This window comes from Callithrix jacchus, chromosome 8 (assembly GCF_049354715.1).
Source record: "Callithrix jacchus isolate 240 chromosome 8, calJac240_pri, whole genome shotgun sequence".
Lineage (NCBI taxonomy): Eukaryota > Metazoa > Chordata > Mammalia > Primates > Cebidae > Callithrix > Callithrix jacchus.
Window position 1 is genome coordinate 25,530,568 of NC_133509.1, and position 12,293 is coordinate 25,542,860.

The window sequence follows — 12,293 nt, forward strand, 5'->3', positions numbered from 1 at the left end:
TTATGTAATAGCATCAGGGCCCTTCTTGTTTGGTCATCTGAGTCAGGCTGTATCCACTGCAGATGACAGAATTCTGACTGATACATGCACAGGAACAGCACACAGACAAATGCACACGCAGGTCCCACGGACACATGTGGAGGTGCCCTGGCACACAGGCTTAGACAGATACACGGTAGAGGCAGACTGACCTTCAGGGCATCGGGTTCGGCAAAGCAGACCTGGGCCCCCCACTGAATGCCCGTCCACAGGTCGTAGATCTGGGCAGCAATGTGGCTGAGGGGCAGGTAGCTGACCACTACTTCCTGCTGGACTTCTGCTGGCTGGATGTCGCCGGCCTGGCTCCCGTACCGCGCCGTCCACGTGATCTGGAGGACAGGCAGATGGGCCCCAGCAGCATCTACAAGCCGGCCCCAGCAGTGCTCACCACTGCGGCTACCCTGGGGGCCAGCCCCTATGTGATGCCCGCTGTGGCATCTCTGCAGGCTCTGAAAACCCTAGGACAGGCCTCCCCTCCAACTTGCTGGGCTCAGTCTGGGCCACAGATTGAAGGATTGCTCTATCCCAGCTCCCAGACAGAACAGAGGGGCCCGTGGAGCTTCCCCAGGGGCTGCTGGGCAGAGCCATGACCCAGATTCACCCACTGTCCCCCCCACTCAGCATCTGTCTTACATTATCTTGACTCAGCATCACGCCCTTGGGGTTCCCAGTGGTGCCTGATGTGTAGACTAGCACACAGCACTGGTTGGGCTGCTGGGTGTCGATGATGGCGTCCAGGGCTTCCTCAGGCACTTCATTCCCCAGCTCCATGAATTCCTCCATCTGCAGCCAGGTGCAGGGAGCAGGCAGGCAAGGTCACTGGGTGGGCCCAGCAGGCCCCGCCAGGCGCCTAGGGCCCCACTGCCCATACCGTGTACACATTGGTCATCTTGTTTGGAGGAGGTTCTTTGTATATCACGACTGCCTTTAGATGTGGCAACTGTTTCCAGATCTGCATGGACGGGTAAAATAAATTAAGTTTCAGCAAAAGAAATGTCGCCTCCTGAAAAGCACCCCATTTCCCTTTGTGAGTCTGCTTGGCAAAGGTCTCTGGGTGCCCCATCTCTGACCTTTGATCCCAGCAGGACAACTGCCACCCTTCACTCGTAGTTCCCCTCCTGAGAACTTGGGAGCCGTAAAGGTGGGGACAGCCAGGGGACTGGGGATGGCTCCCCACTGGAGGAAAACCACCAAACAAGCTGGGACTCGGCTGAACAACCCATGATCCAGCCACACAATGCAGCAGTTCTAGAGGCAGAGGACGAGAGGACAGGGGACAGAGGGATAGAGTTCTATGTGCAGAGAGTGAGTGGTTTCTAGGATATATTACTAAGTTGAAAAAGAAATGTGTACATTATGCATATACGTAAAAAAGAGGCGCAATGTGAATCTATGTATGCAAACATGTATTTACTTACATTTACAAAAAGAGCCCAGGTCAGGGGCTCACACCTGTAACCCCAGTGCTTTGGGAGGCCAAGGCGGGCAGATCATTTTAGGTCAGGAGTTCAAGACCAGCCTGGTCAACAGGGTGAAACCCTGTACTACTAAAATTATAAAAATTAGTCAGATGTAGTGGCAGGTGCCTGTAATCCCAGCTACTCAGGAGAATCACTGAGGCATGAAAATCACTTACTTGAACCTGGGGGGCAGAGGTTGCAGTGAACAGAGATAGTGCCTTTGCCCTCCAGTCTGGGTGACAGAGAGAGGCTCTGTCTCAAAAAAAAACAAAAAAAGACCCTGGAAGTTTAAACAAAAACCTGAGTGACTTGCCTATGTACAGGCAGAGAGGGAATAAAGGTAAGAAGAAAGGGATGAAAGCAGAAATTCTTTGAGTGTAATCTTACAGGATTTTGATTTTGGAATCATGTAAATGTTTTAACTGTTTGAAAAATAAAGTTATATGTAAAAGGAAGCCAGGTGTGGTGGCTCATGATTATAATCCCAGCCACTTGGGAGGCTGAGGCAGAAGGATCGCTTGAGGCCAGGAGTTTGAGACAAACCTGGGCAGCACGGTGAGGCCCACTCTGGGGGAAAAAAAAAATACACCCCCCCCCCACACACACACTAAAAAAGGTTTAGAAAGGGGGGAAAAAAAGGAAAAAAAAGGGGGAAAAAAGCCTGTTCATTTTGCAGTGGACAGGCACTATCTCTGTTCACTGCAAAACTTGGAAACACTCTGAAAGAAATAAGTTAGTCCGAGATCAAATGAATTAGTCCAGGTGGTAAAGGCTATCCAACTGGCGGAAACAATAAAATAAAATAAATGAATTAGCCCATATTCTAAGTTGGTAACAAAACTAACACGAAGAATACATCCAGATCAAGGAATTTTATCATAGTGAACTTAGATTCCTCTTGTTTAGTAGCACTTACTCTAAGGGCAAATAAACCCTATGCAATAGTCTTATTGGTTTCTGGGCTTTTGTTTTGTTAGTTTTATTTGTTTTGCTTTTATTCTGGAGACAGGTTCTTGCTCTATGGCATGAGCATGGCCCACTGCAGCCTCAAATCTCTGGGCTCCCATGATTCTGCCTCAGCCTCCCAAGCAGCTGGGACTACATGTTCACATCCTCGCTAATTAAAAAAATTTTTTCTGTAGAGACAGGGTCTCACTATGTTGCTAGGCTGATCTTGAACTCCTGGGCTCAAGAGATCCTTCTGCCTTGGCCTCCCAAAGTGCTGGGATTACAGGCGTGAGCTGCTGTGCCTGGCATTACTGTTGGTAATAATATCGATACTACTATTTTGAAATTATTTGATATATACCGTAGGATTACGTTAATGCTATTAGGAGTTAAGATTTTAAGGCAGAATAAAAGAAATACAAGAATACAAAAAATACAAAAATACAATCAAAGAAAGTAAGCTAAAACCTTACAGTATAAAATTTGAAATGTTTTAGAAGAGAACTATCAGTGTGAACTCGTGACTTTTTGCCAAAATATATATTCCTGAGACTTCTGATTCTGTTCATAAGAGAGTGACATCCATCATTGCACTGGAAATAGCAGGAAAGTGAACAAAATATAGAAAACAATTCATTTCAGATACTAGTGTACAGACAGCTCAGGACTGAAGTCCCCGATTGAGGGAAATGAATCAAGTGAGCCTTTAAGTGTGCCCCAGCTTTCTGCCCAGGGGCAATTTTGGGGTTATGGCAAAGAGAGAGAGAGAGAGGATAATACAGAACCCCATTGTCTTACTGAGTTGAGGTAACCCAGATCAGAACTCAGGAAAGCTGAGGTGGTTAGAATTTGTGAGACAGAATACTAGAGAGGAAAGAACTATATAGACAGAATTCTAGAAATTCTTTTAGGGTCTTTAATTGACTCTGCATCTGCACATGCATAGGGTGAAACTCCATGAAGCTGGAGGCAGACCCATGAGCAGGGCTGGAAGTCAAACAATGGCTGATGCAGGAATTGCTCATGTTTCCCCTCCCCCGCCGCCATCATGGGGGGACCCGTCAGGCATTAAACAGAGACCTAGAAGAGTCATGTCTTAGTGATGAGACTAAATTAGCCTTAGAGTAAAGGCTATCTAAAGGCCTGTAAAAGCCTTAAACACAGCCTCAAAATAAAGTTCAGAGAGAAAAAAATGGAAAATAAAGTACCTGTGGGACAATATCAAGACATCTAACATACATGTAATTGAAGTCTCAGAACATTTATTTAATTGAAAATCAGTCTGAGAAAGTTTTGAATTTAAATTGGTGGATTAAAACTATAAATCCACTAATTTCAGAAGCTCAAGGACTCCTGAGCAGGATAAACACAAAGAAAACCACCTTAAGATACAGCATAACCAAATTGCTGAAAACCGGTGAAAAAGGAAAGGAATCTTAAAAGCAGCGGGAGAAACAAAACACACTATGTAGAGAAGGAAAAAGATAAGGAATCACAGACTTCTTGTTAGAAGTGATGCAAATGGAAAACATTGAAATGAAATATTTAAAGTGATGAAAAAAAAACCCTGTGAACTCATAATTCTAAATCAGATAAAATGACTTTTAAAAAATGAATGCAGAAACAAGCACCTTTTCAGACAAAGGCAAGCTGAGAGAATGTATTGCCATCAGACCTGTACTATAAGAAATGTTAAAGAAAAGTTCTTAAGGCTGAAAAGATGATATCAGATAAAAACTTGGATCTACATAAAGGAAGAAAGGATCAGAAATGGCAAAAGTGTGGGTAAATATGAAACATATTGTTTCCCTCTTTAAAAATTTCTTCGAAAGATACTCAACTAGGCTGTAATCTTAGTATTTGGGGGGGCCTCAAACCCCTGGGTTCCCATGCCTGTAATCTTAGTATTTTGGGGGGCCGAGGTGGGCAAACTGCTTGAGCCCAGGAGTTTGAGACCAGCCTGGGCAACAGCAAGACTCCATCTCTACAAAAAATACAAAAATCCAGCTGTTGTCACTCATTTTGCTTCTATAGAGGTTATAAACCCCACTGTTAATACACTGTTATGACTCTTGCTTTCAACAGTTGAGTATCTTTCTTTCTTTCTTCCTTTCTTTTTTTAAGACAGGGTCTAACTCTGTCACCCAGGCTGGAGTGTAGTGTTGCAATCACAGCTCACTGCAGCCTCATATGCCTGTAGTCCCAGCTACTCGGGAGGCTGAGGTGGGACGATTGCTTGAGCTCAGGAGGTTGAGGGTGCAGTGAGTCATGATCGCACCACTGCACTCCAGCCTGGGTGGCAGAGTGAGACCCTGGAGAGAGGGGGAGGGGAGAGGGAGAGAGAGAGAGAGAGAGAGAGAGAGAGAGAGAGAGAGAGGGAGGGAGGGAGGGAGGGAGGGAGGGAGGGAGGGAGAGAGAGAGAAGGAAGGAAGGAAGGAAGGAAGGAAGGAAGGAAGGAAGGAAGGAAGGAAGGAAGGAAGGAAAGAAAGAGAAAGAAAAGAGAGATAGAGAAAGAAAGAAAGAAACTCAAAGCAAGAGTGGTAACAATGTATTGTGGGGTTTCTAACCTCTAGAGAAGTAAAATGGATGACAGCAGTTGAAAGGATAGGAGGGAAATGGACGTGTGCTGTTGTGTGTGTCCACATTTCGTGGGCAGTGGTATATCTGAGAGTACACCGTGAGAAGTGAAAAATGCACATTGTAAAATCAGAGCAAACACTGATGTAGTAACAAAGGATAGCTAATAAGCCAGTGGATCAAATGGAATACTAAAACAAAACAAGAGGGCCGGGCGCAGTGGCTCACGCCTGTAATCCCAGCACTTTGGGAGGCCAAGGTGGGCGGATCACGAGGTCAAGAGATCAAGACCATCCTGGCCAACACTGTGAAACCCATCTCTACTAAAATATAAAAAATTAGCTCTGCATGGTGATGTGTGCCTGTAGTCCCAGCTACTCAGGAGGCTGAGGCAGGGGAATTGCTTGAACCTGGGAGGTGGAGGTTGCAGTGAGCAGAGATCGCGCCATTGCACTCCAGCCTGGCGCCTGGTGCCTGGCGACAGAACAAGACTCTGTCCCAAGGAAAAAGAAAACAAGATAAAAAATCCAAAAGAAGTCAGAAAAGAGGAGAAAAGGCACAAAGAACAGATGGGACAAAAAAAAAATAGCCAAATGGTGGATTTATACATAATTTTGTCAGGCTGGATAAAAGGGCAAGACTCAACCATGTGCTGTCTACAACAAACTCACTTTAAATATAAAGACACAGATAGGTTAAAAGTAAAAGAATACAAAAATATATACATGCAAACATTAATTGTCAGAAACTTGTAGTGGCTATATTAATTTGAGGCAATGTAGTTTTGGAACAAGAATTATTACCAGGGATAAGGAGGAACATTTCTTAATGACAAAGGATGACATAGTAATCTAAATATAATAATATAATAATCTAAACATGCATATGCTTAATAACAGAACTCCAAAATGTACAAAGCAAAACCTAGTAGAACCAGGAGGAAGCATAGATGAGTCTACAATAATAACTGGAGGTTTCTGCACTCCCGTTCTTAGTGTTTCATAGAGCAAGAAGACAGAAAATCAACAGGGATACAGAAGGCAACATTAAAACACTACCAACCAACTTGATGTAGTTAACATTTATAGAACATTCTAGCAACAACTGCAGGGTACACGTTCTTTCAAATATCCACGCATTCACCAAAAGTGATCATTATTCTATCTTACCTACTCTGTACAGAATGTCTCAGGAAATAAGGGAAAGTTCTTTCTTTGGAGAATTCCAGCCGATGAATTAAAAAATCAACATTTTGCCACCTCTACTAAAATAATTAATTCAGGCAAACATCACCAAGGGAGGCAAAAACCATTAGGAGAAAGGTTGATGGGGAATTTCCCAGTGGAAGAGGAGAAGGTGGTCACCACAATCTGAAGCCCAGCATCACTCTTGAGGCAGTGCACTATGAAGGACATGGTATCACCTATGAAGTGTTCTTGCCAAAAAGTTCAATCTGAAATGCATCAAGCATTTAGATCTAACAGGAAATACAGAAGCTAGAGGAACAAGTTAATCGACAGCAGAAGGCGGTGTTGGACAACCACAGAACGTGAGACCTTGTACGAGACGACTCACCTAGTTACCGCAGTGTCTATGGCAGAACGTCTCACAGTTGATGTGTGTCAGGATCACCAGAAGGCTTGTGAAATGTGAGTGCTGGGCCCAACACCGTAAGTTTACGATTCAGTAAGACTGGGCTGAGGCCTGAGAATTTGCATTTTTAAGTTCTCAGGTGATACGAATTTGGGGACCACACTGGTCAATGGTAGGGCTTTGTTCTGAACTACAAGACACTTAAGAGACACCCCCACGTGCAACACGAGGGCCTGGTTTAGATCCTGATTCAAACAAACCAATGATACGATGACATCGTGGGTAGAGAGACAGAAAGTAGAATGATGGCTGCCAGGAGGGAATAGGGAGTTGTTTAATGAGTACAACATTTCAGTTTTGCAAGATGAAAAGGGTTTTGGAGATGAATGGTGGTGGAGGTTGTACAACAATTTGAATGCACTTAACAGCACTGAACACTTAAAAATGGTTATGATGGTATGTTTTTATGTTGCATGTGTTTTGCTACAATAAAAAATTGGAAAAAAGACGCGTGTATTAGATGATATGAAAGAATTATTTTATTTGTGTTAGATGGGATAAAGTTACAGAGCTTATTTGAGAAATATTTCATATTTTTTAGATATGCACATTGAAGTATTCAGGTAATGAAGTGACATGAGATTTTCCTTCAAACACCTCAGCAAAAAGGTGAATTAAAGAAGGAAGTGTGATGAAAACACTTTGATAGTGACTGGATCTGATGATAGATATATGGGGATTCTCTCTACTTTTTTGCTTGAAAACTTTTATAATACAAATTTTATTTTAAGCCAGATATGTTAGTCTGTTCTCACACTGCTATAAAGACATTGCCTGAGACTCAGCGATTTATAAAGGACAGAGTTTTAATTGACTCGCAGTTCTGCATGGCTGGGGAGGCCTCAGGAAACTTACAATCATGGCTTAAGGGGAAACAGGCACGTCTTACATGGCAGCAGGAGAGAGGGCAAGTGTGTATCAGTGCAGGAAAATCTGCCGTTTATAAAACCATCAGATCTCGTGAGAATTAACTCCCTATCATGAGAACAGCATAGGGGAAACCATCCCCATAACCCAATCACTCCAACCTGGTCTCTCCCTGAACACCTGGGGATCACAATTCAAGATGAGATTTTTATGTGGACACAAAGCCTAAACATTACCAGGCATGGTGTCACATGCCTGTAATTCAAGCATGTTGGATTGCTTAAACCAGGAATTTGAGACCAGCCTGGGCAACATAGTGAGACCTTGTGTCTCTAAAGAAAAAAATACAAAAGTTAGCTAGGCATGGTGCTGCAGGCACCTAAAGTCCCAGCTACTCAGGAGGCTGAAGTGGGAGGACTGCTTGAGCCCAGGAGGTTGAGGCTGCAGTGAGCCACGATTACACTACAATATTCCAGCCTTGGTGCCAAAGTGAGACCTTGTCTCAAAAAATTAAAAACTGACCCAGAGCTACCATGAGCAAGTAGAACCAGGTATATTATGTGAGGCCAACAGAGCCAGTGTTCCTGGCTCGCTTCAAGGAATGGGTGGGCTGTAGGGAGGGGCCCGCCGTAGAGACCAGGAGAATCCAGCCTCAGCTCCCAGATGAAGATGGGGATCACAGTGACAAAGAAGATGAACAGCCTCAAGTGGCGGTTTTGAAAAAGGAAGACCTGCTGGGCGCGGTGGCTCATGCCTGTAATCCCAGCACTTTGGGAGACCGAGGTGGGTAGATCACAAGGTCAAGAGATTGAGACCAACCTGGCCAACATGGCAAAACCCCGTCTCTACTAAAAATACAAAAATTAGCTGGGCATGGTGGCACGTGCCTGTAGTCCCAGCTTCTCGGGAGGCTGAGGCAGGAGAATTGCTTGAACCTGGGAGGTGGAGGTTGCAGTGAGCCGGGATTGCGCCTCTACACTCCAGCCTGGTGCCTGGTGACAGAGCAAGACTCTGCCTCCAACAAAAAAAAAAAAAAAAAAAAAAAGTCATGAAAATTAAAGCAGAAATAAAGGCTGCCAGGGCAGATGAAGAACCACCTTCAGCTGCTGGAAGAATCCTGTACTGAAAACCAGTCAAGCGTCCCTCAGATGAAAAATATTCAGGTTTAACAGGAAGCTCGAGAAAGAAGAGGCCAAATGAAGATGAAATAAATCAGGACTCAGTGCAAAAGAACTCACAAAAACAAATAAAAAACAGTAGGCTCCTTTCTTTTGACAACGAAGATGAAAATGAGTAAGTGTAAAGAGTTCAAATTTGGTCTTAAAACAAAATTTAAAAAACCAAGCTTCCTTTTAAATACTGACCTGGGGTGGTCATTTCCTAACTCTGGGCCTCAGTTTCTTCAACTGCAAAATGGGGATGGGGTGGTATTTGGATTAGACCAACACCCTGTACAAGGGGGTTAGCCTCCCTGAGGGGCCTGGCAAAGCCCAATGGGGGTGCTTTTTAATGCCTTCCACCCTCCCCACTCGGATTCTGACATGAGAGGGAATGGTGGGGCCGGTGTGACTCCCTCGGTGAGGCCGAGGAGGGATGATCAATGGGTACAGGTGATACAGGCGGCTGAGGTGCTGCCAGTCTGGCCCTGAAGCACATCTTCAGCCTGTCCTGGGAGAGGCTGGATCTGCACTTGGCCGGGGCTGTGAGGAGTGGAACTCAGGAACTAGCCCAATCATCTCTTTGCCTCCAAGCCACGGGGATCTATGAAGCGACTAAACCTGACGAAGTTGGGGCCACAGCAAGGCCTAGGGTGCCTGGGCGGGCCAGCAACAGGGTATCCCTAGTGGGACCCAAAGGAGAAGGCGCTCCTCAGTCTCTGAGCAATTCCTCTTAAGTGGCATAATCCATACCGGATCTCTAGTATTTATCCAGGTCAGACAGGATGCCGATGCTCAGAATGAGAGATCCCAAAAACAAGGGGTCAAAAGGAACTGAGACAGAAAAGGACCCCAATGGAGGCAAGACCAGTCTCTCATTCATGAAGTGGGCCCATTTGATACGTCCTTCAGAGTAAAACACAAGTACACCCAAAGTGCCCATTTAAAAGAGGAGTTTCAAAATAATCCTAAAATGGCATAAAACTGGGTGCACTCACATGGATTAGAACAAATCTTTGGAGGGGTCTGGAACCTGAAGGCAGAACTGGCCAGGTGCAAAATGTAAATGTGGGACCCCTTCTTCAAATCTTAGTAAGAGTTTCAAGGCTAGGCAAGGTGGTTCATGCCTATAAGCCCAGCACTTTGGGAGGCCAAGACAGATGATTGCTTAAGGCCAGGTGTTTGAGACCAGCCTGGGCAACAGAGCAAGACTCCATCTCTACAAAAAATTAGCCAGGTGTAGAGTCCCATGCCTGTAGTTCCAGCTACTTGGGAAGCTGAGGTGGGAGGATCACTTGAGTCAGGGATGTCGAGGCTGTAGTGAGTTATGATTGAGCTACTTCACTCCAGCCTGAGTGACAGAGTGAGACAGGAAGAAAGAAAAGAAGAGAAAGAAAAAAAAAGAAAAGAGAGGCAGAGAAGAGAAGAGAGGAGAGGAGAGAAAAGGAAAAGAAGAAAGAGAAAGAAAAAGAAAAAGGAAGGAAAGAAGGAAGGAAGGAAGGGAAGGAGAGAAGGAAGGAAGGAAGGTAGGAAGGAAGGAAGGAAGGAAAAGAAGGAAGGAAGGAAGGAAGGAAGGTAGGAAGGAAGGAAGGAAGGAAGGAAAAGAAGGAAAGAAGGAAGGAAGGAAGGAAGGGAAGGAGGGAAGGAAGGAAGGAAGGAAGGAAGGTAGGTCGGGGGGGGCAGCTCACACCTGTAATCCCAGTACCTGCAAGGCTAAGGTGGGAGGATCACCAGGTCAGGAGTTCGAGACCAGTCTGGCCAACATAGTGAAACTCCATCTCTACTAAAAATACAAAAAATTAGCCAGGCCTAGTGGCAGGCACCCGTAATCTCAGCTACTTGGAAGGCTGAAGCAGGAGAATTGCTTGAACCTGGGAGGGGGAGATTGCAGTGAGCTGAGATTGCACCACTGCACTCCAGCCTGGGTGACAGTGCGAGACTCAGTCAAAAAAGAGAGAAAGAGAAAGAGGGAGGGAGGGAAGGAAAGGAGGGAGGGAGGGAGAGAGGGAGAGAGGGAGGAGGGAGGGAGGGAGGGAGGAGGGAGGGAGGGAAGGAGGAAGGGAGGGAGGATGCCATGAACCGCATCTAGCCGCTGCTGTTGCTACTGGCACTGTCCTTTCCCACGCTGATCTGTTTCTTCATGTGTGAAATGGACAGAGGGGAGATTGGTGGGGATGGCTTTTCCAGTCCCTCCAGGTTCCGAAAGTTTCCTACCTCTTAGAACCCCTTTCTCTCTTGTCTTATAAGTGAAGACTGTAACAATGTAATGATCTAGAAGCACTTACATGTGCTGCCGTGGGTTAAATTCTGTCACCCACAAAGAGATATGCCAAAGTCGTAACCCCCAGTACCTCGGAATGTGACCTTATTTGGAGACACGGTCTTTATAGAGGTAATGAAGTTAAAACAAAGACATTAGGGTGGGCTAAATCCAATAGTCCTGCTGTCCTTATAGAAATGGGAAATTTGGACACAGAGACAGACAGGATGACGACATGAAGACACCGGGAGAACACCAGGTGAAGATGAAGGCAGAGGTCTGGGCCATGCGTCTACAAGCCAAGAAACACAAAGATGGCCAGCAAACCCCGGAAGCCACCCAGTCACAGCAGCCGTGGCCCATGAACACAGGTGCTCGCCAAGAGCCAGACGCTGGTCTAAGAGTTACGCTCACACCAGCCCTTTGAGGTGACCTCTGCGGCTGTCACCATCCTCCCCAAAACCACACTGCATTTGAGCTCTGGCAGGTCCAGCCCAGGGGTGTGTGCTCACCCACTTCTCTATACTTCCTCTGGGTTTAAACCCTGCTCAGAGGCCTTGGTGCATCTGGCAGGGCAGCTCTGCCATCTTCCCAGGGCTACGTTTTATTTTGCTGTGAGCCAGAAGGTCTTGGCCTGGCTGCCGACAGCCTCAGCTGAGGCTCTGTTAAAACGCTCTCTGATCTAGGGCTCCCCTCCAAGAGGCTCTGCCTCAAGGGTCTGGTCTTCAGTCTGAGCCTCCACCAAGGAGGAGCTGCCCTGCTGGGAACCCCTGCCCCTCCTGCTTTTCTCTTTCAGGATTAGGAGACTCCACTAGAAATGAGGGGAGCGCCTGCTGGCTCCTCTGGGGATCCAGATCCCACAGTCATAGAAGGGTGCAGTCATTTGTCCCACCCTCGGGTACAGATGGGGAGGCTATGGTCCAGGTGACATCTCCACCATCAGAGGCAGACCAAGTCAATCTCTGAGGCCTCCTTTGGGGTGCAGGGAGCCCCTGAGTGAGTGCCTTGAAGTCTGTTGGGTTCAGTTGGGATACAGAGGCGTCCCCAGGCCACCACACCCCAGTATGGTGAATGCGGGGACAGAGCCAGGTAGGTGTGGGCCTCAGATCAGGAGGCATCATCAATGCGCCAGTAAAGACCCTGCTGGCTCTAGAGGCGCTCCGAGCTCCTGCTCTGCCCCCCCATGTCTGACTTGTCTCACCCCTCACCCTGTGACAGCCCTCACTGCCCTCCACCACCTGTTCCTCACCTAGACTCGAGTGCTCAAGGTGTCAGAGCCCTAAGCCACTGACCTGCACTTAACCCTTCCACCGGCGGAGGACCCCGGCCCCA

General features: G+C 46.5%; 1 protein-coding gene and 1 pseudogene across 4 annotated transcripts in view; one reads left to right on the plus strand and one right to left on the minus strand.

Annotated features, from left to right (window-relative positions):
* The window catches only part of ACSBG1 (acyl-CoA synthetase bubblegum family member 1), a 63,845-nt gene that overhangs the window by 11,445 nt on the left and 40,107 nt on the right, over positions 1-12,293 (minus strand). For all 4 annotated transcript variants that reach the window (XM_035259383.3, XM_035259381.3, XM_035259382.3 and 1 more), the window contains 3 exons: positions 911-991; positions 673-822; positions 192-368 (listed from right to left, as the gene is read on the minus strand). In XM_035259383.3, the coding sequence (XP_035115274.3) occupies positions 192-368; positions 673-822; positions 911-991 (408 nt within the window). The remainder of the gene's footprint in view (positions 1-191; positions 369-672; positions 823-910; positions 992-12,293) is intronic.
* On the plus strand, positions 8,078-8,955 carry LOC100414602 (uncharacterized protein KIAA1143-like; annotated as a pseudogene).